This window comes from Pseudomassariella vexata (genome assembly GCF_002105095.1).
Source record: "Pseudomassariella vexata strain CBS 129021 chromosome Unknown BCR38scaffold_6, whole genome shotgun sequence".
Classification (NCBI taxonomy): Eukaryota; Fungi; Ascomycota; class Sordariomycetes; order Amphisphaeriales; family Pseudomassariaceae; genus Pseudomassariella; species Pseudomassariella vexata.
This window is the reverse complement of record NW_024467961.1, coordinates 2,372,917-2,400,183: the sequence shown is the minus strand read 5'-3', so window position 1 is coordinate 2,400,183 and position 27,267 is coordinate 2,372,917. Positions and strand designations below refer to the sequence as shown.

At 50.6% G+C, this 27,267-nt stretch overlaps 6 protein-coding genes across 6 annotated transcripts; 1 reads left to right on the top strand and 5 right to left on the bottom strand.

Annotated features, from left to right (window-relative positions):
• Positions 1 to 658: 658 nt before the first annotated feature.
• Positions 659 to 2,468, bottom strand: BCR38DRAFT_368758 (uncharacterized protein). Its single transcript, XM_040857261.1, has 4 exons — positions 2,280 to 2,468; positions 1,376 to 2,190; positions 1,122 to 1,309; positions 659 to 1,065 (listed from the first exon to the last, which is right to left on the bottom strand). The coding sequence occupies exons 1-4, from the start codon at positions 2,317 to 2,319 to the stop codon at positions 708 to 710; spliced, it is 1,401 nt and encodes a 466-aa protein (XP_040716609.1). The 5' UTR covers positions 2,320 to 2,468; the 3' UTR covers positions 659 to 707.
• Positions 2,469 to 3,589: 1,121 nt separating this feature from the next.
• BCR38DRAFT_341900 (PLC-like phosphodiesterase) lies at positions 3,590 to 4,653 on the bottom strand (the record flags this gene model as incomplete). Its single annotated transcript, XM_040855906.1, has 4 exons — positions 3,590 to 3,649; positions 3,721 to 3,833; positions 3,897 to 4,079; positions 4,143 to 4,653. The coding sequence occupies 4 exons, from the start codon at positions 4,651 to 4,653 to the stop codon at positions 3,590 to 3,592; spliced, it is 867 nt and encodes a 288-aa protein (XP_040716608.1).
• Positions 4,654 to 18,793: 14,140 nt separating this feature from the next.
• BCR38DRAFT_409146 (uncharacterized protein) lies at positions 18,794 to 19,688 on the bottom strand (the record flags this gene model as incomplete). Its single annotated transcript, XM_040858345.1, has 4 exons — positions 18,794 to 18,900; positions 18,958 to 19,236; positions 19,308 to 19,574; positions 19,640 to 19,688. The coding sequence occupies 4 exons, from the start codon at positions 19,686 to 19,688 to the stop codon at positions 18,794 to 18,796; spliced, it is 702 nt and encodes a 233-aa protein (XP_040716607.1).
• Positions 19,689 to 21,795: 2,107 nt separating this feature from the next.
• BCR38DRAFT_341569 (DRAP deaminase) lies at positions 21,796 to 23,154 on the bottom strand (the record flags this gene model as incomplete). The annotated part of the gene is made up of 1 exon (XM_040855881.1): positions 21,796 to 23,154. One exon carries the CDS (start codon positions 23,152 to 23,154, stop codon positions 21,796 to 21,798), a length of 1,359 nt encoding a protein of 452 aa, XP_040716606.1.
• A 378-nt stretch (positions 23,155 to 23,532) lies between these two features.
• BCR38DRAFT_197751 (HotDog domain-containing protein) lies at positions 23,533 to 24,454 on the top strand. The gene is made up of 3 exons (XM_040854072.1): positions 23,533 to 23,805; positions 23,874 to 23,924; positions 23,981 to 24,454. Exons 1-3 carry the CDS (start codon positions 23,732 to 23,734, stop codon positions 24,324 to 24,326), a joined length of 471 nt encoding a protein of 156 aa, XP_040716605.1. The 5' UTR covers positions 23,533 to 23,731; the 3' UTR covers positions 24,327 to 24,454.
• Positions 24,455 to 24,511: 57 nt separating this feature from the next.
• On the bottom strand, positions 24,512 to 25,649 carry BCR38DRAFT_340666 (uncharacterized protein; the record flags this gene model as incomplete). The annotated part of the gene is made up of 2 exons (XM_040855807.1): positions 24,512 to 25,516; positions 25,590 to 25,649. The coding sequence occupies 2 exons, from the start codon at positions 25,647 to 25,649 to the stop codon at positions 24,512 to 24,514; spliced, it is 1,065 nt and encodes a 354-aa protein (XP_040716604.1).
• Positions 25,650 to 27,267: the final 1,618 nt, after the last annotated feature.

The window sequence follows — 27,267 nt, the reverse complement described above, 5'->3', positions numbered from 1 at the left end:
TCGGTGCATTTTCAAAATAGGAAGGACCAGTGACCACGTCACTATTCACTTGAAAAGACGAGTAATACCGAGTTTTCACCAGAGCATTGCGCTCCTTCCCAAGTTGAGTACAGGGGAGAGATGCAAACCTCGAGGGTTGCGAAGGAGCTTAGGAGGCTGCATACGAAAGAACCATAGATAGAGGAAGACCAAACTGTCTGTTTGGCCTCCCGAGGGGACGAAACATGTTGATCAACTGGGTTAAATTCATGGAGCCGGTAGAGTAATACAAGTTCCAATCGGGGGGGCATCCAGAGTTGGACATTCAGGGAACGTGAGAGCCGATCCGCTCCAATTATCCCAAGCACACGCACATCTGAGTAGCAGAACATGTGCTCGTCAGAAAGATATCTACAGGTTGAGCTGTCTAATTTGACGATTCACTGTCACGCACATCCCGCCGACAGGAAAGGAAATTGACGTACATAAACAACATGGCTAGGTCCATTGGTCGCTACTCGCAACCTCTTCATACATACGGCATACAATTGTGCGACATAAGTGAGATGTCTTGGTTCAGGAAATATCCATATACAAACCAAAACACAGCATCACTTCCGTTTTTTCTGGAGACAGGGCAAAACTTCCAGTACTTGAACCGGGCAACTTGTCATAACTTGTATTTCTACGGGATTCATCACGAATATCTTGATTCCAGGCTTTTGATTTCAAACATACTCCCGCGCCGATTGCGGTGGTCCCAAATCCACCCTCCTACCCTGACTACTCTGATAATTAGAGTAAGAGCGCATATCCGACAGTCCAATATTGGACGGAGGAGGCTCGTTCTGGTGCTGAGCCGTTACCGCCGCTCTGTGGCCCATTCCAGTCTGCTCTTCTGTCTGACGCCACGGTTCCATGTTGTAGCCGCCGCCCTGGCCGCCGGTCGTCTCCTCCTTGGTGCGAGCCCAGCGTTTGCGGATAAAGCTCTTGGTCAGAATCAAGATCGCGACCACTGGGAAGATAAAGATGACCAATCCTGCGAGAATGTAGTTTCGTTTGGAGTTCTGGGCGAAGGGGAAGCCTCTGTTGGGGGAGTCGGTCATTAGTATTACGTCATCTTTCTGATGTTAGCGACTTACAAGAATGCATTGGTGACCCCGAGGACGATGAGCAGCCTGCCCAGCCATACGTGGACAGGCGCGAGTTTGGTTGGCTGCTGCGTCTTCTTGTAGAACCGGTGGTGCAGGAACCCCAAGACCAATTGGCCAAAGATTAAGATGAAGACGACAAGTCCGATAATTTGGTGAGGGTCGTTGAAATTTTTCGACTGATCTTAGTTAGCTCAGAACTCGGATTCACATCAGTAGGGTTGGGTAGGACCTGTGATACTCACCCTGTTGTAGAAAAAGCTGATATGTATCCCCAGCGCCACCCCTACGGTCACACCGATAAGAGCCAGCCCTTGGTTGATGGCATGCCACCGCACAAATCCGCCGACACGCAGGATCAATATTCCAAAAGGCATGAGCCCGAAAAAGCAGAATATCATCATAATGGCATGCACCGTGGCCGCGACGTCTTTTTTCTTGAACACGGAGAGCCCCTGAGTCGCCGCGATGGACTCACTGTCCTCCTCCGTGTTGATGACGGGAAGACCTCCTGGGCCAGTCGCGTGGACCATATCCATTGTGAAAGTTCCATAATTCCAGTGCATCTGCAAGGGCGCGTCCAAATCGTCGCTGTCGATGTTGCCGTCGGGCCCCGTCGCGTAGAGGCAGTTCTGCTCTTTGCTTGATACATCGACGCTGCCACCGTTCCAAGAACGGCAGTTGGTACATTTACCATTGAACACATAGGTCGTCTCATTGATCAGGCCCGTTCCAGGAAGCGCTTCGACATTGATGCCAGAAGTGTACACCGGCTCGGAATGCCCGTAGGCAAGACGCGGAGACAAGGTGACATTCTTTCCGGAAGCGGACGAGTACGCCATTAGGATGAGCGATCCGGCCATATTCTTGGATCCAAGACCGATTGCTCCCCATGTTATGCGAATGGGTATCATAAGTGAGAAATAAAGATCGGTTATTGAATCTGCGGGGACGTTCAGGGCGAAGGCAATATCAACGGCCGGGCTGACGAAAACCGACGCTGCCGCACTGTTCGTTCCATTTGTGCTCTGTGCCTGTGATAGAACTGAAAGGCATATCCCTAGGTAGAGGGAGTTAATGGTTAGCTACAGGAATTTTGTCGACTCCACAGTTCGATGGTTGCAGATGTGGAAAGGACGCCTAACTTACCCCCTAACAACGCCAACTGAGAAAATAAGAATGAGCGCATTATACAATAAACCGTTAAGACCCAAAGATTCCGTCCTGGGCATCAAGCCTCTTCAGTGACAGTCTATACGATTAGAGGGGGGTACGGAGTTGGTGAAAGGCACAGAACACCCCAACTCGCAATTGTCGCGGGATCAATTGATATTTCTTCTTCCTCTATCACATTTCCAAATCTAAAATAGCTTCTCAGACACCCCTAACGATCTTGCCTTTTCCGTACCGCCTTCGACTGCGCCCGCGGCAATGGTAAAACGGCTTCGCTGTGATTGGTTGATGTTTTTCTCGGTTGAAATACGATGCACTCGATTGGCTCTCCGCGATGGTCTCCCAACTTCAGCAGGCGCCGAGGACCCTGGTCAACCCCAGAAACTGAAGGCGCCTAGGCATGTAGGAAAATAAAGTTAGCTGGGAAATCTGACTGGTAGCCTGGAACCATGCGAGGTCTATGGGAAGGAAAGGTCAATGCCGAGATGTCTATTATTGGACGAGGCCTCCCGCGAATGATATCCAGGCGGCGATTATACCTAGACTAGCGGGCTGCCAATGTCGATATGATAATCAAGAAGGAAAACAATCCTCTATGGTTCAGGGTCAGAGTAAGTCAGGTGCTACATTAGGTGAAATCGGTGTACGCAGCCCAACTTGGAACCGCTCAAACGAGGGAAATAAACCCCGCAGCCTTCTTGGATGCCATCATGACCGAAATTGAGACCGAAAACTCTACCGGGGCAAGTTAGCTTCGATTGTTTATGTCACTACCAGGAGTCAATAGAATTGTTTCGTAGTTGCACCTATGTGAGTGAAGCCAAAACGGCTCGCAAGGTTGAGGTGTTTGTTGATAGCGAAGAAACGACTACTCGCAAATCAACGGAATGCACCCCGCACTCAGGTGCATCACAGTTCTAATGCATTTTGCCTCACCAAGGCTACTTGCTCAATTTCTTCTTCGCCCGTGAGCTGCTGCGGAAGAAGCCTGTTGTTTTCGTTACGCGCCGAAATGAGGTCAGTGCCTGGTGAGCAATGCCCCAGCAGCAATATGAAATACGAGGACCTGAATTAGAGCTACACAAGTCCGGTACTCGTCTCAATAGCTTAAATGTCTCGATGAGTTCGTCTGAGTTACTTTATGAGAGTGTTCATAGGCTTGACTGCTTCCTCCAGTTTCAACAAGCGAATCTCATCATGAGACAGTGCGCATCTGATCAATACATCATGTGAGATATGGAAGCCCATGTGAGAGCGCTCATTTATTACACCCTGATTGTTATGAGTCAAAATTTGTTCAGAACATTTTGCGCCCCCATCGCGTCTCCCAAGCCAACAAAGTCAAGCTACAACAGATTAATTGAAATCCCATCTGTGTGTGTGTGAGCACCATGGGGAACCCAAGACTAGAACGTACCAAAACTACATTCGGCATGCGCTGATATTTGCCATAGCATAAATCCGACTGTGCAATGATGGAGCCCACAGAGTTCGTGGTCTCTATCCTGGTAAGATCGGGGATGAGAACCCCTTGATATGCGTATATTAGCATCCCTACATCCCACGAGAATCAGCAATTGGAGAGCGACAGACCTGGCAAGATTTCGAAATTCAGATTATGATTCACAATGAACATGCGCCCGTCTGGACTTGCACCTGCCGGTCTATCTATGTCGCACTGCGGGAAATCGGGATCGGTCGGGTCGAAGGGGGTCTCAAAATAGTACTTGAACTCATCCATGATGTATGGCACCTGGGCTGTATTCATATTGTAGTCTATTTTCTCCACGTTAGCCCCGGCAAGAGAAAGAAGTATGATAATAAAAGACATCAACGCACCCATGAAGACGATGAGCCGCTTGCTCCTCGCAATCAGAGTCCCCAAAGTAGGCCAGTCATCCATCGCCAGATCACCCTCCGGCGTAAAAGCAAACGCGTCGAGCCCCAGCTTCTGGAAGGAATCCCCAAATTTGTTGATGTCAATCGCATCTTCGTTCGTAATGAGCAGTGTCAAAACCTCATCCACATTTCTGCCCATCCACGTCTTGACGGTGCCCAGGAAATCATCAAGGGTTCCAGCATCCTCAAGAGCACACGATGTGTGACATAATTGTATCGCGCCGTCCTTGTCATGAGTCTGCGCCGTCAAAAATCGGACACCCCCGTCTAGTTGTGTGCCGACCGGATCCAGCTGGTTATCCGCGGGCCCTACGCCGACGAAGGGCGAGTTGTGCGCGCCCATGAAGGAGATATTGCTGTACTTCCGATTGCAGAGCTCGGCATGGCCGTTGCAGTCGAGGGCTGGGACGCTGGTTGCGAAGACAAGGGCTGGCAAGACGAGTTTCCACATCGTGAATTGGTCGGCTGGTTAAACTCAAAATTGTAATAGCAAAAGAACGTGGGAGTGAGAGTGATGTGATAATTGGAAAACCGCGACGCGAGAGGGTCATCTTTGCGAGTGGTGAAGACACGACTATATCATAAACCGCACTACTGCCTGTTCATCCGACTTCCGAATTTAGGTGCGCTCATGGAACGTGTAGTTGCACTGCATCTGCATCTGACGCATACAGGTCAGGTCGTGAAATATGAGGCGCATGAACGACCAGGTGGCGAAGACACCACTTGCACGCGCCGCCGGAGACGCTAATCAAGGCCAGGGGTTGGTTGTCCCTTTCAGTACCGGCTGCCTCCTGCTGTTTCTGGCCATGTGGTAGGCTTGTTCTGCAAAATGATTGGCCAGCTTGCCTGCGGAGGGAGCAGGAAATAATATTGTGGCGTTCTTGTTTCTAGGCCTTTATTCCCACCACAGTAGCGGCCCCCTAACTATGTATATGGTGGGTAACACATAATTATATAGTTAACGGGCTTATACAGTAAATAGATCACGAGGTAACTATATACGTACTCTATGTCACAGCGCTGGCGATTACAGAGCCACATAGTGCTGTATATAGCAGTTAGTAGGACCAAATGTTAGTAACACTGACATTTCTAGATCTTTTGGTCTATTAGCCTAGGGGCTGTAACGAAACCTCTAATAGTCTAGCTGCGTAAACCACTAAAGAGTCTGTAAGCGTTTGTGCTAGTAAGTAAGTCCTGCTGCGGAGTCCTCAAGCAATAATATCGGGGTTTGACGTAACGTAGTCCACGGTCCAATTGCACACTTCGGCAGATTTTCGTACGCTACCACTTTGACCTGCGGTTTTTCACCACATAACTATGGTTGGTTCTTGGAATGAAAGTGATATGATTCTAGCATTACATGCGCTTCAATCTGATCCAAAATTAAGTGTACGTCGCGCTGGTCAGATCTATAACGTACCTTTTAGAACCCTTGCGTATCGACGTGACGGTAAAACCGCTCGAGCGATTAAGCGATCGCCAACGCAAAAGTTGACTCCTTCCGAAGAAGAAGCAATCGTACGACATATAACCGACCTAGATTCGCGAGCATTTCCTCCCCGATTGAGTGGTGTTGAAGATATGGCCAACCGATTACTTCGAAGTCGCGACGCGGGACGCGTCGGCGTCAACTGCGCCTCGAGCTTCGTAAGACGACAACCAGACCTCCGGACGGTTTAAATCGAAGGACCGACTATCAGAGAATCCTCTGCGAAGACCCCGACGCGTATCGCGCGTGGTTTGACCTGGTACGGAATACAATTGCGAAATACGCGATCCAGGAGGAGGATATCTACAACTTCGACGAGACCGGTTTTGTGATGGGCCAAATCTCGTCCGAAATGGTCGTGACGACTTCTGATCGGCGCGGAAGGCCTAGAGCAGCCCAGCAAGGAAACCGGAAATGGGTTACAGCTATCCAAGGCGTTGGGTCGTCCGGTTATGCCCTCCCTCCGTACATCATTTTCGCCGGCAAAACCCACCTCTCGTCATGGTACGAAAACAGCCCATTACCGCCTGATTGGGTTATAGCAGTTACTAAAAATGGCTGGACTACGAACGAGAGAGGCGAATATTGGATAAAACACTTCGATCATCACACCAAGTCTCGTACGAAAGGTACTCATCGCCTATTGATCCTCGACGGTCACGAAAGCCATCACTCGATCGATTTCGAGGTATATTGCAAAGCTAACAATATCGTCACGCTTTGTATGCCTCCTCATTCGTCGCATAAGCTCCAGCCTCTTGATGTTGGTCGTTTTCGCGGGTTGAAAAGAGCGTACGGAAAAGAAATCGAAGATCTCATGCGAGCACATATAAGTCATATCTCGAAAGAAGACTTTTTACCGGCGTTTTTAAACGCGTACAACGCAAGTTTCACGGCTTCAAATATCCAAGGAGGTTTCCGAGGGGTAGGAATAGTTCCGTACGATGCAGATTATGTCATATCACAGCTCGATGTGAAATTACATACGCCAACACCTCTGGGTAGCTGTCCCTTGGGAATCAAAGACTCCGAACAACCCAACCGAAGCCCAACCACAAACCGATTATGTGAAAAATAGGATTGTACGACATCAAAATAGCTCACCAAGGTCAATTTTTGCTGGAATAGATCAGATTGCGCGAGGTACAACGAAGGTTATGCATCGGCTTGCCCTTTTAGAAGGCGAGGTCGAATCACTTCGAAAGGCAAATGAGACCTTAAGTCGACGTCGCCGTGCGAAGAAAAAACAGCTACAGAGTGGAGGGTCACTTCGTATACAAGCTGGACAGGACCTACAGTCTCAACGAGAGGTTGATGGGCAGTTACATGACGAATTTCGTCAAATTGGTGGTCGTACGAGGCGGCGAATTGCGCGTGTACGGCGGTGTAGAATCTGCGGCCAGCCCGGACATAATGCGCGCACTTGTGGAAATGATGTAGAGACGTCTGAAGATAACGATTCTGAGTAGTTTTAATTGATGATAGGCGTTGTGGTTGAATTAACTTATACATTGTCGTATAAGGTCTGCCAAAGTGTGCAATTGGACCGTGGACTACGTTATGGAGTAGAGTGCTTTGGGTAACTGAAGTATTCAAGTAGGGTAATCGGGAATAGAGTCGTTAAGGCAGTTTGCCTCACCAATGGGTTAGATTGATGCTTAGATTGATCACTGAAGTAGAGACTGTCTATCTATGAAATGCCTGGGAGTCCTACAGGGGTGGCTCACTGGTTCACGCAGTGAACCAGTGATCCGTCACGTGACCTTCTCTAGTCGGTCTGTCCTTCTTCCGGTCCTTTCCTGCAGGTATCCACCTAAGGCCTGCCAACGGGCCTGTGACAGGCTGTGCCCGTAACAGGGGCTTAGTCCCCCTCTTGTGGCACTCTACGTCTCTGTCTATTTCCGTACTAAATAAGTATTAACCTATAACGTAGTTTATTACCTAGTTATATCCTTTTTAAACCTTTCTAACCCTTTAACTTTAAACGTATTTCCTCTGAATCGTTCGGATAGCTACGATAGCGAGGTTAGTTTAGATTCAAAGAATTTGTAATATAAGAATTAGGTAGTTTAGCCCGCTATTCCTCGGGTCTTCGGACCTACTGTCTTTATAAGCCGTAGGCTTTCATAGGGCTGTATATTAAACGGGAGTTTTTAAAAGAAGAAAAATATGTTACGAACCGTTGGCCCTAGACCAACATTACAGGCCCGTTGGCAGGCCAGGTGGATACAAGCATTAGGATCACGGGACCCCGCATCGGAGAAAGGAAAGAACCGACCGGGTCACGTGACTTATAAGGGTGAATATGTTGGTCAACTACATATCCAACCAACAGGATATGTTGGCACAGAACATATCCAAGTGGGGATCAGTGAAGGAGAGATGGGTATATAAGGGACAGGACTCCCAGGCATTTCATATATAGACAGTCTCTACTTCAGTGATCAATCTAAGCATCAATCTAACCCATTGGTGAGGCAAACTGCCTTAACGACTCTATACCCCGTTACCCTACTTGAATACTTCAGTTACCCAGAGCACTATACTCCATACGTCGTTCACCGATATTATTGCTAAGGAACTCCGCAGCAGGACTTACTTACTAGCACAAACGCTTACAGACTCTTTAGTGGTTTACGCAGCTAGACTATTAGAGGTTTCGTTACAGTAGTAACGAGCTACTCCTCTAGTTAGGCTAACTCATAACCCGATAAAGGAGGCGCGGACTAGGAACGTCCGGTAACTAGGCAAGTTTAAGGGAACGTCGACCGAGCATAGCCAACCTTAGAAGGGGAATAGTTGTAAGGAAAGAGCTATTATTGTCATGGTTTACTAACAAAGTAGGCTCTCAGTGCTAGTAACGAATGTATTGGAATTGCTACGATAGAGAAGAGAAGGAAAGTCTATCTAGGTCGTGGAAAGGGGTGCCGCCACTTATAGTGCGGCACCCGCAGTTAAGAACCGCTGGATTGAATGTGGCCCGAGCGCCACATTAGCCCAAAGTGGGCTAGCCCCGTGACAATTATAGCGGGCTAGTCTTAGCTAATAAACTAAGTCGGGGGGGTTTCGCCCCCGATCTAGTAGAACCCCGGAACTACCTAATTATAGAGTGACGGCTGATTTCCATATTAGCCCGGAAAGGCTACCCGGAGTGGGTTCAGGAGTGGGCACGCAGCTTGGTGGAGGATAGGACGGTACGCCTCTGGTTCGATGGCAAGGAGTCAGAGCCAATCCCCCTACGAGCTGGCGTCCCCCAGGGGTCACCGCTATCCCCGATACTGTTTATATTATACATTTTAACGCTGTACGAGGAGCTAGCGGAGCAGCACCCACTACTTTTAGTAGTCGGGTTCGCGGACGACACGAACCTGCTAAGCGTCGGCATCGATCCAGACACGACCTGCCGCCGGTTGGAGGGCGCATGGGCTACGTGTCAGCGGTGGGCAGTGAGGCACGGGATGGAGTTCGCCCCTGACAAGAGTGAGCTAATGCACTTTACTAGGGCCCGAGAGCCCTTGCCGCAAAGTATTCGCCTTGGGGACGCCACAGTGTCGCCGGTAGTCTCAGCGAGGTTCCTAGGAGTCTGGTTCGACCGCAAACTGACGTGGCACGCCCATGTTGAGCGTGTTAAAAAAAATGGCAACTCAAAAGCTAGCCCTGACAAAGCTAGTCAATATGTCGTGGGGCTGCGATCTTATACGGGCGAGGCTGTTATATACGGTGGTTATCCGTAGCGCGATCGCCCACAAAGCGACGCCGGTTCGCCACCTGGAAGCAGAAGCAGCAACCCCGCCACTAGACCTCTATCTTAGTGCCCGGGCTGCTAAGTTTGAAGAACGGCTACGGCTTAGCGGGAAGAGAAATCTGCTTCGCAGCGCGAGCGCTAAAGCGTCACATATACTCCGGCAGGATAGGCCGGCGAAGAGGAAGCAGGCGTCGCAGCTACTCCGACCGGCAGGGTACACTATGGAGAAGGAGGCCCGGGGCTCCGAGTGGATGAGTGAGGAAAAGGAGGTCCCGGCTGCCCTCCTCGGCCACTGGAGGAAGAGATGGCTCACCGGAGCAGAGCATCACGATCGCCAGCGACGCGCCATCGCTGAGGAACCGGAGGGCCCTTCGATGCAGATACCGAAAGGGGGCAAGTATTTCGGCCTGAACCGACTGGAAGCGTCTACGCTGTGCCAGATCAGGACGGAAAAAATAGGACTAGCAGCCTTCTTATTCAAGACAGGGGCTTTTGGCGTGTACTCGCCGCTATGCCGCTGTGGCGACGCCCCTGAGACGGCAGAGCACGTAATCCTCTTTTGCGGGCTGTTGGAAGGACCGAGGGAACGATTACGGGCCGCTATCGCACCACGGCCACTATACTCTCGCAGAGACCTCGCAACGGCAACAGGAGAACCAGTAGTTAGTGGGACTATTGTAAGGTGGCTGCTAGGGACGGGTCGGACAGCTTCAAGGCCCAGATAGCATCGATCTTCTCAGGGGGGACTTTGTTGGTAGGTTGAGAACCAACGTAGTATGGTAGTGAACGCAACGCAGTCGCCAATAGGGCGAACCGACGACGCAGCGTATGTATTTAGTCCAGCCATTAGGGCACGGTTTGACATACGGGAGTACTAGCAGAGGTACCGGGGGCTTCGAGCCTACGGCGTATTTAATAATAATAAAATAATAATAATAATTATAGAGAATATCTCGAGGCGCTCCTACCTAGTTAGATTCTTTAAGAATTAGTCTTGTAATATATGCACCTATAACCCTGGCGCATTATAGCCGCTCTTTGCACTACCTGTGATGCGAGTGCATATGGGGTGTGAATTCTTGTATTCGAAAAGGATGGCCAGGTCAGCTATTCTGGCCTGGCAGAGCTCTTTTATAGCTCTTATCTTATCTTATCTGTCTTATCTGTAGCTATAGGGTAACCCCCCATGGGGTCACGTATCAACCTGGCTATTCTGTGAGATGTGTGATATCCACGTTAGATTTAATACCGTAAAAGAAGCTAGAAGACGTCGATTAACAGACTAATGAAAGCCTACAGATGTCTTCGAGATAGGCCTTAGTTAGCGGTTATTACGTGGATTCTAATTAAAAGTTGAAATGTATGGAAAAACTAGCCAAGTTTGTGATATAGCTTAGTTAGTGGTGAGCACCAACTTAGGCTAGTGAGCTCAAGCGAATCTGAAATAAGTGGGGTGTGGCACGGGTATAGGTTGTCAGCTTGGTATTGGCTCGGCGCCAAAGTCTACCTGCCCTCCCGCAGTAAGGGTATGCTCCGTAGTGACCACCTCATTATGATGTGCGCATGGACCAGTATTGATTTGTATTGTGCCTGAGGGGTAGCAACTTCGATTCCAAGGGTCCGCGGTCTGTGAACTAATCACTATAATAAAGTTCCCGACCGAAACTAGAGTGTGGCTTAACAACACATGGTCAAGTTTCGGGGATTTTGGCTAGTCCGAGTTACATTTAAACCTTTTCCCCCTTGGTACTGGTAGAAGGGATTATGTGGGCAGTTGCTTCTTCATGGACCCTCGTCTCTTCGTACTACAGTATCAGGCCAAGTTTTCACCCCCTTGACAAGTACCAGTGGACCACTGCCAAGGTAACGCTATACTGATTCTTACCGATTCTTACCTAGCCTATTCATACTAACGAAAAGGTACTTCCACCTCTGATTCCAACTTGCTGTTAACGCGTCCTAATTATCGCGTATGTAGCAACTACAATAGGGACTAAACACCTTACAGCAGCAGATCGCTAACGAATTCGAACCCTCCATTTCGACGGTGGTAAATCGAAAGCCGAAATTCAAACTACTACAACGTTTTCTTTTAATCTGATTAAGACAGCTGTTAAGGTCGCTTCAAGCCAGGTAGCTAAGAGTTGGCTCGTGCCTAGGTGGAGCACGGTACAAACACACAATTGAAAACTTACCCATGATACCATAGTAATTTGTGTTAGGGTTCATGAGACCAAGCAAAGGCAATCCACTCTGGACGATATTCCCGCAACTGTAGTGACTTTGGGAGACTCACCAAATGAAACGAGCAGATAACTCCGCAGGATGAGAGTGATGATTGGTCACAAGGATGATTTACTATCCATCGAAAGCTTCAATGGGGAAACAATCCAACATCTGGTCAGCTGCGAGTAGAAAGTGTGTTAATGCTACAGAGTGCGTGCGCGGGATGCGGGTAGTGCCCTGGGCCACTCACCGCTCACCACACCACACCACACCACACCACACCACAAGATAACATAATATAAAACGTTCTGGTGCGCAATCGAAAATCACAGGGTCTAGAAGTTTCAACTCGAGATGTGGGGCGAAGAGATGGTCTGATAACCCGTCCAGGGAAACTTTAGATCGGGGAGGCTTGAATAAGATGTTTGTGGTTGATATGGCCATTATCGACTGTATAAGCCCGTAATCTATTAAACATATCAACCTAGATAGGATCACAGTCTACCCTGTCACCATAGCCGTCTCTTACCCCACACATCAGAATTGCAGATACCGTCGTCAGCCAAGGCGCCCTGGACAGAATCTCAGTTGAGGCAGGGTTGTATATGTGCCGCAGCATGGAGGACCAGTGGCCTTCTACGTACCTGAACAACCGCAATGCACTCCTTGATGGAATCGCTATATGACCAAGCTCAGATGGTGGCATACACCCATCTCTGACAACTCCCACGTGGTGTCCCAGCGTAGACTGTATTCGCAAGAGTCTAGACCGAGATGGGGATGGGATAAGATAATGGGACCGCCAGTCGGCGAACATTCCGATTTCTTGCAAGCCGTGGTTTCTTGCGATATGCTTGCCGGATAAGCTACGAACAGGAACCTTGCAAAGTTGAGCACCTTCCAAAAGAGGCTCAAGCTCGAGCTTGGAAAGAGAGGGGGGAGCGGGGGTGGGTGATTTACAAGTGAGAAGGACATCGCTGTCGACCAAGATTCCGTTGTAACCTTACACGGAGACATATATCTGGAATCTAGAGCCGCTGCTGGCCATGACTCTCTATCCGAGATGATTATCCTGAATCCCGGACTCGCACTAGAAGGCCTCTAGAAGCCTTCAAGGGCCTTCTACGGCCAGCGCTAGACGGTCTTGACGTAACTCTAGCCTCTTGTTCTGGGTCGCAGTAGGGTTCCGACTCGGAAGACTAATATGAAGGGTGTGCGTGTAAAGTAGATCGTTGCAAGCCTCAGATGATTTGCACGTCATGCCCCTGTAGCTCAAAGTCATTGAACCGCTTTTCTACTAGGATATCTTTCTGTTTAATTAGTAGTGGTGTACAGCAGCAAGCAGTGTGTACTGCACTGCGTACATTTGTGCAAATATGAATCAGTTCCAAACCCACTGTTCCTGCGCATCTGGAGTAACAGCCGCTATTAGTATGGCCTGCCGCAATAGGTACGCAACAATAAGCCGAATAATTAGCACAACAACCGCAGATTGAGGAATCTTAGATGATCTACATCATGGATATGATGGACCAGTCAGACCGGAAGGACGTTACCATTAAGCCGTGTGAAGGAGGTGGCCCAAGGAGGAAATTTTTCGCGCTCATTGCGAATGAGAACGGAAGCGGGGAATGCAATTGCGACGAAGGAGGGGTCTCTGGTCTCCATTGTAGTTATTTTCCACTTGGTACGTTGTACCAAGCGTTCCGAGTGTGAAACAGGGTTCGACTTGGTTGTTGATCAGGGGAGGGGGTCGGCAATTTAGAGTTTATCTACTGCGTCACAATGCAGGAGGAGAGATTGCGAGTCTAGGACTAGAGATAATCTGCGTACGTCTGGATGCAATTCTTTGCCCTCCCTCCAGGTTAGAAAAGGTGGTGGAGTGGAGCTTGGGGCGTTTTTGGTCAACAAATTGCCGCCGTGAATTCGAAACCTCGAACGGTCATCGAAGTGTTGCGACTGATGGTGTAGGTTGGTCAGTTCTAGACAACGATGCTCTCGCCCACGGAACCCCACGGAAATTGGAATTCCGAACATCGGACTGCGCTGAATCATCCTGAATCTGGTTTTGCGGCAGGTTATTCTAGTGCCTTCATTCAAAAGGGGATGGTCAGTCTTTGGTTCGTTAAGCAAATGCTACTTTGAATGCGATATAAGGTTTTACATGACTGCCGTGCCTGTCTGACGTTTGCGTGACGTTGGCGTGACGTTCAATCCAGACTTGAGATAATCATCATGATTGGCAAGACAGACCACAGGTAGCCAAGGCACATCTCAACTAGCAGTGTTCGTCCCAGCAGGTGCCCGCCTAAACCTGGGTTTGCTTGATGCTTTGCTGTGGCAGACAGTGTGTCAATTCTGCCTAGCCCTTCCGTGATAGGCACCACGTGCGTGGCGACGGTGAGGTGCATGTAGCGTTGCCGAACCACGCGACATCAGGGATAGCATGGGACGCTACACACTTTCCGGCCATGCACCGAGACTTTCACGCGTGCCACCACACGCCCCTGCCGAGTTGACTACTTTGTTGGTGTGTCCGTCTGATACCGTGCAATAAGAGCTTCTTCCAGTATTCTAGAAACCCCTCTCGAGCAAAGGGCGCTGGACTGAAGGCGCTTGCTCGGATGGTGAATCTTGATGTGCCAGCCGGTATATCGGACCTTGTGGCCCCACGTCGGGACGCGGTGTCTCGGTTCCAAGAAGCAAAGTCTCTCAACGCCTCGGCGAAGAAGTCGGCACTCTGCTTCTGGATACCGGCTTGCTGCGACATCGGGCCCGACATCTGCCAGAGATAGCAGGACCGCAAGTGGTTTGTTAGCGCAAACTGTGGCTTAACCATGTCGCCACTGTCAGATCAAGAGCTCCGCCGGTTGAGCTGGGCATCGCAGACTGAAAAATAAACAAACCCCGAGCTATCGTGTGAAACGGTGGCGTGTCCGAGACCCCCCCGGAACACGTAGACTGTGGCAGCTGCCGCAGGCCGACTGGACAGACCCAATGCGCTGAGCACGGATTTTATCGCTTCACCTTGAACTCGGATGTGGTGGTAGCAGCAGTAGTGTCTTGGTTAGTTTCCTAAAGTAGGCGCGAAACGCTTGTTACCACGTTGCCATAGTCTTCCCCATGGTCCTGGGAGGCTGTACTTGCACAAGACTTCCACGAGGCGGCAGTCTGTGCAGTAGAGTTATCTGACTGGGTCGTATCTGTAGCGTTGAATCAAGACCAGGAAAGGAAGCCAGAATATCAGGGTATGAAATCGTCACTGTTGTGGGTTTACATGTACCGTGCTTTCTCTCCTCTCTCTCACTCTCACTATTTCTCTCACTCGCGCGCGCGCATCAATATGCACGGTCTCGGGCTTTCGCAACATGCCCCCCATCAAGCGTAGTAGCGCCCGTCCTTTCGTGTTTGCGTGGAAACGAGCATTCCGGGCGTTCAACGACAGGAGAATTTCTCGCGACCAGAGTCAGAGATATGGAGTATCGAATATCGGGGGCTTGTGACGCCGCCACCGCTCGGTACTCTAAAGCAGTCCGTTTTGGTCGTTACCACCTTCGAGCCACGTGGGAGACATAACTCTGTTCCTGTTCTCATCTCCTCGACGGATCCATCTCTGCAGCTCATCTCCTAGGAAAAACATCCAACAGGTCCGGATCGACTCATCAAGTGTTGACGCCGGCGAACTCTAATAGTGCATAAAATGGCGAGTGCGATATGGTGGACAGGTGGACAGGTGGGTGTATTCCAAGGTTCGGAATTGGACAGATAAGTTTTAGTAGCTGCGTGCCTTCCAGTGAGTGACGCAGGCTCAGGCAGATGTCGCGTGTGGATATTTTAAGGTTCAGCCAAACAGACAAGGTGAAACGGCCCCACGGAGTTGAGAAACATCAATAGTGAGAAAGTACAGCCGGTAAGGGTACATCCCACGTTTCTGGGGTCTGCCCATGATTGCGTACTATTGGTGTGCGACAGGCCCGCCACCAAGGAAGGTGCATGCGGTCGGTTAAGGGGGGACCCCAGTTTCCCAAGTTTTAGTGCGCAACCGTATATGTGGGGATGCTTTTTGACGATGATTACGGCACTCCACCGTGACTGCCACTCAAGCCTTACAAGGTGGTGGCCCTCACGTGCTAAAAGCAGAGTACGGGAAAATATTAGCCATGGTGGGTGCGATATGGGTTTGCACTCGCCGGTTTCACAGAGTAGCATTTCCCTTGGAAAATTCGAGTGTTGGAAGCAGGGAAAAGCAGGCGCCTTAGAGGCGGGAGCATGTTGGTTACCCACCCCATGGCCCAACTTCGCGCAGCAGAGTATGCGGCGGTGAACCGCGAGTTGGTGTGCAGTGTACTCTGTGTGAAATTATCTCTACCCACGACTCTACATCATAATGAGGCTAGTCCACGATAGGCGTTTGGCTAGCAAGGTAATGGTGTACACGGCATCAATGATCAGCATTGGCATTTTCCAACCGTTTCATAAGCCGTCTCCCGTCAATTGAACTTAAAACTGCCTTTTGATTACCCGTAGCAGAACAGCAGCTCGAAAGCAGGAATCAATCCGCCGCCAGTGAACACTAGTGTAGTCAGAGTATATACATGTTGAATACAGACGCCAGACTCTCTCCTCTTTTGAAACCATGTCGGCACCAATCAGCGTAACGGCTAAAGTAATGAAGGTCAAGCTGGACCCTTACACGACGGTTCCGACGTGTTAATCAAAAAACCAAAAACCCACCCTGTCCCCCCAAAAAAAAAGAAAAAAAAGAAAAGATGTTTGGAAAGCCTTACTTGTAACACCAGCACGGTGTCGACAGTTTCTCTCCACAGTCAGTCCCAAATATCTGCTCCTGCTCCAGCACTAAAACATTGCCAAACGGCCGAGTTGACAGCCGACGCTGGGCGATCGTCATTGTTGACACTGTTGTCGGGACCCAGTTGGATGCTGCATTGTTAAATTCTCTATGTTCCTCTCCCGCCTCGGACTTGTCATTACTCCGAGCACCTGTGCTCACCTTCTGACTGATTTCTCACGTAATTGCCAATGTCGGCGCGGCCGGTACGCCAGAGGATGGAGCCAGCCCTGCACCCATGGGTAATTGAGGGAAGCGGGGGGAGGAAACGGGGAGCATCATGAGAGCCACCTGACTGTCCCACGTTCACGAAAGCAGGACCATTGTTCGAAATCCAATGAGATTAACCCTCCTTTGAGACGCGCACATGCGTACAGACATACCATGGTAACAAGGTAGTTACGCCGTAACTTTGCTATTGCCAAGGTTCAGGTTGCAGCTAGCCACCCCTGAGTGGAACCTCGAAAGTCAACAAAAGAGGAACAAAAAGGACTCAGGGTCCATTTGCACCAGAGCCAATGAAAAGGCATAGCCTTGTCAGACTCCGTCCTGCCCTGCCCTTGCCGTCGCCTACACCCCGATAGTAGATACCCCACTTACAGGCCCAGAGTTTTGAAGACGGAAAAAGAGAGAGAGAGAGAGTGAGCGTGTGTGTGTGTGTGTGTGACAACGAAGAGGGAAGGGGTAGCAGGGCTTACCAACGGGTCGTACAGCCACAGCCTTGACCAAAAACCGCCTTGCAAGATAACTTTGGGCCCTAGCAAGTCTTATGTATCATACCCTACCCAGCCAAATGACAGCAGACCTTAGTTCTTTGATGTTGAGACAGCAACGTGAATCATTGTACGCAAGGTCTTGGCCTGCGCCCGGTCTTTGGGTCTTGTTTTGGCACGAACGGGGCGATGAACGTGGGGATTTCAGTTTGCCGTGGTCATCGGGGGCATAGTGTTTAATCTAGCCGTATTCGCAAAACAGCCTTCCGGGTGGACATATCCGTATCCGTGTGAATTGGGTAATTAAGACAATGTCGTCTTTGTTCCGTCTCTGTGAATAGCCTCTCGTTTGACCGGACAAATACTCAAGTAGCATTGTTCTCTGTGTCATGTGGACCATTTTCCCCAGATTCTCCAGATGACGAAAAGCTGATCCATCTGAAGAACACTTCTCCATCTCCGTGCCGCGGCACAGCATCATGGCCCATTATGCTCAGTGGAGAGCTATTGTGGAAATCAGTTTTTTAAGCATCGCAAGCCGTGGCGGCTTCGAGTCAGGCAATCATGGGGTAAGCACGAATCAGCTTCAATTTCACGACGAGCGTGGCCAGTTGCTTTGAGGAATTCAGTTGCTTGAGGAATTGGTTTCTCATGATCTCAACTCTGTCTGTAGTATACTGCCCGACAGCGACTCCGCGGCTTGCCTTCCTGCTTATGCTGACCTCACCCATGTGATAACCATCAGTCTCATATGATGATGCATTGCCCAACCCTCGGTCCTTGAGCAAGGGGACCTCGTAACTCCGGTGCACCGTTGGTATAAAAATGCTTCTTCCTGGTTTCCTTCCACCCGCCCCAGCCGCGGTTGTCACAATCCCAGCCCAACCCAGAACGCCAGTCGACACGGCAGTCCTGACACTACTGCAATTCTATAGGAACAAACTCTCCCGGATTGGGGTAAACGCCCCCCATTCACAGTCGTTCTTCAACGCCATGTTCCCGAAAGCCAATGATGCAAAAAATAAAAATGACAAACGAAAGAAATTGGGTGTTGGAAAGAAAAATGCAGAACCAAATAGCTCTGAATGATAACCCTCAGCCTTGTTGGCTTAGTGGCGCCAATTTGGTGAAAGCCCCTAAGAGCACTGCTTTGGGTTCCGCCCGTCATTTCAGGACAGTGCGAAGGGGTGCGCGCGCAGATACTCGTTCATCTTGGCAGGCCCATCCAGTTAATCATTTCCTGATCTTGCAGTAAAAATAACGCGCAACTTTCCAATACGCTCGTATAATTCAACCAACGTTGAAAGCTGCAGTGGCAATTGATTGCGGGCGAGGCGGTGATGACGATTGATGCTGCGCCTCGAGGTTTTCGTGTGGATCCGACCATGGTTCTTAACAAGGGAGATCCATTGTGGCCATGAGAAAAACCCCCAGCAATCTCAGGTACTAGCCTTTCCGTAACCGAAGCAAATTGTGCAAATGGCGAACACCTGGGGCCCAATTCATTGGTCCAGTGTGCGACCGTAAACGGTGTAGCCGGCATCCTCATGCGAGTTTGTTCGGCTATAGCGTTGGTGATGCTTGGTAATACATGGGATAGACGTTCCACGGCTGTGGCTGTTGGTATGGCGACGGGATAGGGACGATGTTGAGTTGTGGGCATCCGATATCTGACGAGCAATGAGCCTCCGACGCATTTCTTGGGTTGTACGACAGGTATGGCTTACCTGGCTCGATGTCATCATAATTCATTTTGCCATTTATGCAAGAGACGGTTGGCGAGTTCATGTTGGATGACATATTGGACCTGTCAAGGATTGTTGCTGGGGCGCTCGTTGGATAATATGAGCCTCCGAACTCATCCGTAGCCCCGGACGACGAGGGGCTGGACACGGTGGATGGCACCGAGCATGGCACCGCTGGCGTCCACGAGTCTCCCGACGAGTGGGACATGCCCTCGTAGGATCCAACTTCGGGTGCGCCTCGCGAGGGTGGGCTATGGTAAGCTTGTGCAGTCCGTTAGCTTTCCATAACAACAAGACAGAAGGGGGGATGCATGATGTTGGGTGCTACTTACGAGCATGGTACATGCCGCTCGACCCGTGACTGGGAATCCCCACGCTCTCCCGCAGTCTGTGAAGCTCATCCTCAAGGGCTTTGTTCCTCTTCATCAAGTCCTGCACCGTCTCATCGCGGTTGTGCCGGCTTCGTAACTCGTCAAGCTCTCGCTCGAGGTTCTCAATGTGCTCCTTGGTTCGTGCTCGAATCGCCCGCTGTGCTTCCCGGTCGTTCGCCCGCTTTCGGGCCAATTGCGAAGGGGTTAGCGTTGAGACGCTTCTGGTACCTGTGGCATAAGTCAGTCTTGCCTGAGCTCAGGTGTTGAGGTCCACCCCGCAGTTGGTTACTGACCCTTGCGCTTGGCCGACTTGCAGGCCTCTGGGGAAGAAGATTTGGTCATGGTGAAAGGTGTGTGGTATTGTGTTTGAGTTGCAGTTGAATGATGAATGAAGTTAGTTGTTCAATGTGGTAGTAAGCTGCGGACTAGACTAAGGCCGTGCCTTGGGAGCTGTCAAGAAGTTGAAGTGGAAAAAGGCTCTAGGAAATTCAGGGTCTTATTGGCGTCATGGCAGGGTGTTATATAAGTATGAACACGCGGTTAGAGCAGCTGGGCTGGCTACTAATGGACCCCGGCCGCCAAAGCCAAGTCCTTATTGTGTGGGCGTGGCTCTACGCAGGGACTGCCTGCAATGGCAGCATTTGCAACCATGATTGAGAACCCCCACCAGGATTCAGGTTGGGGCAAGCCAGCACAGTACAGTACAAGATACTTTTATGCCATATGCCATATGCCAGCAGGGGGGGGCTATGCGACGGCGCAGGAAACCCTTCGCAGCTTAGCTCCTTTCTAGAAGCCTTCGCAGCAGCCTCGATCCTCGAAGAGACACCAGACGTGTCTGTGAGCTTTGGCAGTAGCGCCGGTTGAGCCCATTACCAATGATCTCTGCAGGTGGTTCTGGTCTTGACCTGATCGTGGGCACTGGACGAGTCCGTCGGACCAGCAAACCAGCGAACCAGGTGATCGCCCCGAAAGCTGGAGCAGGGATATCCAGTCCTCCGGCCGCGAGCCCAACTGAGGACACTGCACCGCATCGCAGACCAATGCACACCAGCGCACAAAGTATCGTTGTCCAGGTTCAAGGTGGTCAAGTGGGCACAGCAACATGGCCGGTAGTCGCTGGTCTACTTCCAGGGATGGATATGCTAAATAGAGTTTGCGCTACACTCCCTTTGGGACTAACTTCAAATGCCCAAGCTCCGCCGAAAAAAGCAATCCTGGAAGGTCCCGAGAAATCTGCAGCAAGGAAGACATGCAATGCATTGGGACCGTTATGATAGTGGCAGCACCTGGGTCGTCCTTGACCGTCAACTTTCTCATTCGGACCCGAGCAGCTATACACACTGTAGGGAAGGAAACACAACGTACTATCTAGGGCAGCAGCTCAGGGTCTCGTGAGTGTGCTCAAGTCCCTTGGGCATGTCTCTTGGAAACTTAAGCCAAGACCTTCCCAGCTTCCAGCTTCCAGACCGCAAATCCGAGCATCGTCCTTGATAAAAGCGCGTTCGGGTTGTGACGGGCAATAGCGTGAACAGCACAACAAACCACCAAGGAATGCGGCCACGATACGCTGCAAGATACACAGGAGGCGCAAACGCAGTACTCCGAGTTTCGAGGAGCGGACGCAGGGTTTCAACCCGTATTAGATTGAGGCAATGTCGGTTCGCTTGGTGTGAGAGAAACGCCGCTGCAAATTGCTAATTGTCTATTGCTTTCAGCGAGACCCGGCTGGTGGGTTGACGCAAACCAGAATGGCGTAGAGGTCGCAGATCTACCAATAAGACCTATGGGCACGGCTGCTTGGCTCGTTGTGGGCTGTGTCGCTATTCGGTCAAGGCTGAAATTGATAACGTGGCTCGAAGGGTACTCGACATCTGGGTGATCCCCGGGCTTAATTCGCCCAGCGTCGAAGCCGCATCATGAATCTCGCTGCCAATCCACCCATGAACGAGCGCCAAACATCCTCTGCACGTGGCGTGGCGTCTACCACGGCTGCAAAATTCACCTGGGAGCGCGCCGTTGCGACTGGTGAACAGAGTTTAATGGGCATTCGCCAACGGCAGGGTCAGGTCTGCTACTAAGGTTCTTCTTTGCGTCTTCTCCTGCAACAGAAAAACTCTGTTATCAGCCAGAAGAAAGTTGTACTGAGACAAGACTACTCGCACTTCAACCGAGGAGGTTATGCTCGTCATGCAGTGTCTGTCTAGTGACTGAAAACAGGGACTAGTCTGATCTCGATTGGTCCAACGTTACCGAGAGACGGTGTGGACTCGTATTTCATTACACCTGCTCTCCATTCATTGTATATGGCCTTTCGCTGTAACAAGACGTAATTGACGATTGGCAGATGACGGGGCCAGGTATTCTGGAGCAGCCGTGATAAGGACTTATAGTTCCTGACTCCGCGAAAAATAGAACGTACTGGGGAAGTCAAGAGTGACCGAGCGACTCAAGCTATTTCAGAATTGACTTCTTTCACTGCTTCAACAAGTGCATCGAGGCTACCCACTGCTGTTGGACCACTCATGCCTGAGGGTGGCAGAGCCCAGTCGGGAAGTGGACTCACGTAGCTCCACGCGCCCCCAGCATCCTCATATCGAAGCGAATGTAACCATAAGGAGAGCTCCTGCTCGCCGGGATCGGTATACAATGGAGTGTCGCAGATCTCGCAGAGTTTACCGGACATTTTCTCGGCCTTCTTCTTGTAGTATTGATCAACCATCTCATCGTGGTAAGCCACTGCGTCGGCCGCTTCTTCCTTGCCCATGCGGTTCAGCCGCGTTACAATATCGTCGTCAGTATTCTCCGTGGCTTCCGCATCATTGCGTCCCAGGTTTGCACCCCAAACGCGTTGGTTGGCGTATATAGGGTCATTTTGAATAGGATGGCCCAAGTGTTGAAGGTGGACGCGTAGCTGGTGGGTTCTACCAGTAACTGGCAAGCACCGCACGATGGAGTAGCCGTCGTTGGCCTTGCGCATCCACGGTCTTAAATCCTCTTGTTTGGCTTCTGAAGGATCGTGATGGTGATCAGTTCCGGAGTCCTGGGTTGGTCCATGAGAAGGGTAGTATGCGAGCTTTTTGAACACAGTTCGTGCGTCCCTTCCGTTGGCTCGGATTCGATTGAGTCCGAGCTTGGGGGAGATTTGGAGGATAGGCTGGTCACATACTACCTCACCATCGGGAAAGTTGCCCATGACCCTCGCAATATACTCCTTTCGCACGCTCCGCTGGGCAATTTGAGTGCTAAGATCCTCAGCGGCCTTTGGATTGTTTGCGACAAACATAATGCCGCTGGTGAGTCTGTCCAAACGGTTGCAAGGATAGGCTATCCACTCGCGGCCTCGCTCCACTTTCATGATTTCGACGACGGAGTTGAAATTGTATCTGCCCGCTGGGTGGACGGGTATCCCTGAGGGTTTGTTTATGACGATCATATCGTCGTCTTCGTGGATTATCCCGATGTCCTCTGCTGTTACGGGCGGCTCGTGGCGGTGTATCTTGTGGGAAACGAGATCGCCGTTCTTCAGGATGTAGTCTGGCATGACCGGGTTGCCGTTGACACAGATTTTGCCGTTCTCCATTGCAGATTTGTAATACGCTACGGGTCTGTCGCGGAACTCGCTCTCGAAGACATCCAACAACTCCCTCCCGCGCCATCGTTGCTTGCACCAGGTCTGGTAGGTGTAGTGGTACGGGGCGATGCGCCGCAGCCCATTTTCGATGTAGTATGGCCGCGGCCAGATTTCGTCGCACGAGGGCAGGACGAGCGCTTTCCTCGTGGCTTTCGTTAACTTGGCCTTTGGCATGGCTGGTTTGGCGACTTCATCGTGCTTTTCCTTGGTCGGGGTCAAAGCTGGTATCAAGGCAACTGCGCCGCCGCCGTCTGCGAGCAATCCCATGATGGGGCTCAGAAGCCGCCTGCCCCTTGCAAGCAGTGAGGCGAGAGGTGCTATGCTGCAATCGCGGTCGCGCGCAAACGTGTGGGACCGAGAGAGCTGTCGATTCTGAATAGTATAACGGAATATTGGCCGCATGAGTCACTAGATCCAGGAGTAGTCTATGATTTGCAATTCCATCACACAGCTACTTTTGGACTTAACTTTAGGCGGAGTGGAACGGCAGAATGCCTCCCAGGGGCCGCTGCCGGTGGCGGGGTGGCGGATCGGGGAATTGCCCATTGTATCCCTGACTGCACTTTCCTCCGTCGAATTCGTCCATTTCCGCCTTATTGCCATTGAATCCCATAATCCCTACGGAACCGCGGATAAGCAGCAAAGGCATTTGTTAAAGTCTTGGAGAGGACTGTGCAGTTGAGAGCGTATCTAGAGTGGTTTTCCATAGTCATCATTTTCTTCGCAACCACTCCTCGAAGTATCAAAGAGGATGGCTTCTACGAACGAGCTCAAGTCACGAACGAGGGGGGACTATCCGTACCTCTTAGAATACCGTACACGATGGTGAGTCTCGCAGTGTTATCGTTGAGTATGTGGCTGTGCCAGGTATCCGTAGTTCTGACCATCCCAAGGGCTGATAACGACATGTATGATCACATGAACAACTCCATCTACAACTTTCTGTACGTGGATCCAGCCATCATGATGCGCAACACGTTGCTGACCATGGGCCCGAAAGCTTTGATTCGGTCATCAATACCTACCTCATAGAGCATTGCGGTCTAGATCCGCCTACGTCGGCACAACATCCTCTCATGGCACATACGCATAGTGACTACTTCTCCGCCATATCATTCCCGAAGGTTGCTGAGCTGTGTTTGCGTGTAAACAAGCTCGGAAAATCCAGCGTCACATACGAAGTCGGCCTCTTTGAGAAGAACATCGATGGAGTCAAGGCAGTGGGCAAGTTTGTTCACGTCTTTGTGGATCGCGCTACCCTAAGACCCAATATCAAGGGCATGAACGACGCATTGAGGAAGGGACTTGAAAAGTTGGTGGTCCCCGGCATCTCTAGCAAGCTCTGATGACAGGACCCTGCCGGTACGAACAAGGCATGTATTGCTAGAGGTGCATTCGTGGGATTATCTACCTCGGTACCTAGCATTAACGTTATGAACGACAGCTTGACAAAGCACCTTGGGTGTTACATATCTCAGGTATCTCCGACAAACTCTGATAGTAGCGCTTCTCAAGGACCTCAGGGCGGCCCTTAGATGTAGTGCTGGAACTCCAGTGTCTGTCGCGCACCACCTTGGTCTCCGCTTGTCAACATCTTTTCCATCAATTCCAAATCGCCGAGGGCAAGTTCAGGGGCCTGTTCTGGATTTGGTGTTCCCGATAACATTGATTCGGCCCATGCTCGCACTTCTTCCTTGACTCCCGAGGTCTTTTCCCATACCTTCTCCTCGACCTTGGCATTCTCACCAGTGCCTCTAATCGTCACAACCTTGGCCCCTTCTGCCTTGACCTGTCCCTGTTCACAGGCGACTTCAAATTGGAAAGCGTTGAACATCGTTCCGCAAGACGTGATGTACGAACCAACAGCGCCAGACTTTGTCTTCATGATAGCGTTGATGGAGTCGACCGGGGGCAAGTGGCTCGAGACCAAGGAAGAATAAGCCGTCAGACTTTCGATTGCATTCTCCTTCCCTAGCAGCTTCCTCAGGCTGGCAGTGAAGTGCACACCACCATCGAGAAGGATTCCGCCCTGAAACTTTGGTTGAGTTCGCCAGGGTGTCTGGACGTATTTGTTCTCAACGTCCATCCTCCAGTTTAGCCGTACGACGAAGCCAGTCACCTTGCCGAGCTTCTTGATTTCCTCCGCACCGTAGGCCCATCCTGGATTGAAACGAAAGTTTTCAGCGATCGCTAGCGTTGCCTTGGTCTCGGAAGACACCTTTCGGTAGTAATCTATCAGCTCCTGGGCACGAGCAACATCCCATGCGATGGGCTTCTCTGCCAATACGTGCTTGCCAGCTGCCAGGGCCTTCTCGATGAATGCTGGCTGGTCCAGGATTGGCAAGGCCAGGATGACTCCAACTATATCTGAGCGTTTAAGCAGGTCATCGTACGACTTGCCATCACCTGACTCTGTCGAGTAGAGGTCCACAGCGCCAGCATCGCTGGGCACCATGCGAGCCGTTTCTTCAGCCGACTTTCGGGAACGGGACCATATCGCCTTGAGGGAGACTAGGGGACACGCTAAAACCGCCGGCTATTCGCAGTCGTTAGCTCCTATCCTATACACCCTCGAAACGGACTGTATCGTCCCGCAATGTGCATCTCACCAGGTGTTCCTCTCGAACGAAAATTCCACCGCCAATAATGGCAATACCAAGAGGTGCCATCTTGTATCAACAGATTCAACGACGCACCTACTGAAATCTTGCAACGCGAAAGAATTGGGCGAATCGGGCGGGCGGTAAAATCCTCAAGCTGGATGAGGAGACCAGGCGATGTGGCAGTCTATTGAAATAGCGACGGGTTGCGAGCTTCGGAGCTGTGATGATGAACACCATTGATCATCAGTCAATTACCCCGCTCTCAGGGCTGCCGTCGGCCCAGTGTACAGACTTGTTAGACCAATTAATCCACGTAAGGAGATTCACGTAAGGAGATTCACGTAAGGAGATTGCTTTCATGCCGGTAATCTGGCATCCGTGCAAGAGTTCCACTCAAAGACATCCTTTTACCCGAAGCGATCTGCCATGGCCCCACTACTTGCATAACCACACGATGAGCCCAGGGAGTCTAGGGTCTTCAATCTTCCTGAAGTCGATCACTTTATTCCATGCTGGGTATTCCAGCTGGTACGCAAGGAGTTTGGATCGGCGATGTACCCCGACCGATTGTTTCACTAACGTGTTGGAACATAAAAGAATTTATGCTGCACCAGTGTCCGTATTGGGTTACTTCAAGTTCGAGCTGTTATTCCAATGCACAGGACCAAGTTGTTGTAAGGAACTCCCCTAACATGACTGTTAGCAGTCGTCTCTGTCCATTCAAGTAGGTAGCCAAGTACAATTCGCTGCACAGGAACCATACGACAAAGCAAGACAACCAGCGATGACCGATGACCGTAGCAGATCAGGCCACCCAAGAAAGCCATGGAAGAGATTGTGCGACAAGATGCAGTATGGGGATAACTGTGAAATGGTGCATATGCTTTTCTATCCCCAACTGGCTTTGTAGATGACTTGGAAATCGTCACTCTGCGTGGTCTTCATAGTTTTGCTCTCTATTTTGTCGCCACAGTTCAGTGCACTGGTGCGTAAGACGCTGGGCCAATGGGCATAGTCTAAGCTGAATGATTCTCTTCCAGTTAATTGTTGGTACTCACGTACATATGTGCAATCTTGGTTGCTTGCCAGCGAACCAGAAGCTAGTTGTGCTCCTTTCCGGCCGACCAAACCGGGATGAGCTCCCTTCCAAGACTGCGTTCTATCTGGTATAAAGTGATTTAAATCGAGTACAGTCAACGTGCGTTTGAGTTTATGTTCAAACCGAGCCAGAATAGATTCTGGTTTTCGATATAGCCCTGTCTCACCCCAAGACTTTCCCAACGGTTCTACCAGGAGGTAAGTGTGGTGGGTAAGAGGGTACGAACGACGTGCGTCCGACTGAGCCTCCCCGGGTACTCCCTTGTATGTTTTCAGTGCTAGGAGACAATTTCCAGTAGGGCATACAACTATCGTATAGTTCTGATTAGTGGGAGACGAAAATCGAACTAGCTTTGGGGACCACATCTTGATTCAACCTCTATTTGAGTGGGTTTACCTTTATGCATGTCGTTTGTTGGTTTTCCGACTGGACAAATAGAAGGCTACTTCTAATAGGTGAGCATGGGTTAAGAGATTCGAGACTGGATTTCTGCCTCCACATACCCAAGTTGGATTGTAGGTCTCTGGAATCTCAATGACGGCTAGCGATGTTGATATTCAGACCAAAGAATATGCCGCCGGTGAA

Excerpts from the sequence above, each read along its gene's own strand:
- BCR38DRAFT_368758 (XM_040857261.1), bottom strand. The coding sequence starts at position 2,319 with ATGCGCTCATTCTTATTTTCTCAGTTGGCGTTGTTAGGGG. Across the intron at positions 2,191-2,279 it reads TCAGTTGGCGTTGTTAGGGG|GGATATGCCTTTCAGTTCTA; the intron begins GTAAGTTAGGCG and ends CCCTCTACCTAG. Across the intron at positions 1,066-1,121 it reads GGGGTCACCAATGCATTCTT|AGGCTTCCCCTTCGCCCAGA; the intron begins GTAAGTCGCTAA and ends CTCCCCCAACAG.
- BCR38DRAFT_197751 (XM_040854072.1), top strand. The coding sequence starts at position 23,732 with ATGGCTTCTACGAACGAGCTCAAGTCACGAACGAGGGGGGACTATCCG. Across the intron at positions 23,806-23,873 it reads TTAGAATACCGTACACGATG|GGCTGATAACGACATGTATG; the intron begins GTGAGTCTCGCA and ends GACCATCCCAAG. Across the intron at positions 23,925-23,980 it reads AACTCCATCTACAACTTTCT|CTTTGATTCGGTCATCAATA; the intron begins GTACGTGGATCC and ends TGGGCCCGAAAG.